Genomic DNA, 1,334 nt, shown 5'->3' with positions numbered 1-1,334 from the left:
TGTGATGTCTTTAAAAAACTTTAAAAAATAATGCGTTTCCTACAGTCCCAAATTTTGCACATTAATCATAATAAAATAAAAAATCATCATTAGAACCGTTCACTCACAAATTACTTTAACGTAGTTTTTTTTCTAAAACAAATGGCTTGCCTTGCCAGGTAAAGCCGACGGGGTCAGTAGCCGAGTTTCCATTATAAATGAAATTACTACTCAATTCTTCAGCTATGGATGACTTGATCAGCCCTACGCCACCCCATTTTGCCAAACACGGATGATACAGACGTCCGGTCTCAGCCATGTGAAGCTTAGCGGGGTCAAATTTCTCCATTAGAGACGTCTTCAAAACACCATTAGGCACCATGTAGACATCACTATCTCGGTGAATTTCATTTTTTAAGCATTCAACAACCTTGCGGTTGCAGAAAAATTTCGTGAACACGATTGGCACGTCGTCACATTTCAGAAAATTTCTCTCTTTACCACAAAGGGAAACGAAGGGAAAATCTTCATCGTATCTGCCATAATTATTAGCCTTTAGTCGACTAAAAAAGAAAGACAAAAACTGTTGATCTTTGAAGCAAGTAATGAAATTCTTTGATTTAGTATTGTCCAGAAACAATTGCCCTTGATGGTCTATGAAGTAAAAATATTCCCTGACATCTGCGGATACCCATTGACCCTGTACGTAACTCGCATTTCGACTTAAGATTTGGAGTCTTCTATATTTTAAAAGGCACACACGAAACAAGCAAGCTCCGCTCTTGCAGCCACTATACATTTCTGAAAGCATGTTTTAAAATGTTCACTTTAGCAAACAATTTTTGGATCTTTTCCGTTTGCCCGCCTCCTCCCCTTATGTAAAAAGAATATTAAAGGGGATTTGCACTTAAGCCGCGTAGGACAATCCAATGGATGAGTAGTGATCCCCCACTATGAGACATCACTGCATCGTATATAATTTTAAAGACAAGGCACTATAGGTCTTTTAGAGCTGCGTCATAAGAAATATAGACATTTAGGCACAATATAGACATCACTATCTTGGTGAATTTCATTTTTTAAGCATTCAACAACCTTGCCGTTGCAGGAAAGATTTCGTGAACACGATTGGCACGTCGTCACATTTCAGAAAATTTCTCTGTTTACCACAAAGGGAAACGAAGCACGTGCTTCTCGGGGTGGAAATAATATGCACCCACTAACATGGCATGTGAGTCTCGGGGTGCAAATGGCACGTGCGCCTCGGGGTGCAAATAATATGCACCCACCAAGATGAGGAGGGCACAAACGGAAAAGGTCCCAATTTTAATATCAATGAAAGAGCACATGCCTAA

At 39.5% G+C, this 1,334-nt stretch overlaps 1 protein-coding gene across 1 annotated transcript; it reads right to left on the bottom strand.

Moving 5' to 3' along the window:
- Window positions 1–19: 19 nt before the first annotated feature.
- LOC142354410 (UPF0598 protein C8orf82 homolog) lies at window positions 20–889 on the bottom strand. Its single transcript, XM_075406694.1, has one exon. It carries the CDS (start codon window positions 788–790, stop codon window positions 116–118), a length of 675 nt encoding a protein of 224 aa, XP_075262809.1. The 5' UTR covers window positions 791–889; the 3' UTR covers window positions 20–115.
- Between the last annotated feature and the right edge of the window lie 445 nt (window positions 890–1,334).

The sequence above is a fragment of the Convolutriloba macropyga genome, chromosome 15 (genome assembly GCF_964194025.1).
Source record: "Convolutriloba macropyga chromosome 15, txConMacr16.3, whole genome shotgun sequence".
NCBI classification, from domain to species: Eukaryota; Metazoa; Xenacoelomorpha; order Acoela; family Convolutidae; genus Convolutriloba; species Convolutriloba macropyga.
Note: the sequence above shows the minus strand (reverse complement) of the source record. Positions and strands in the feature narration are given on the sequence as shown.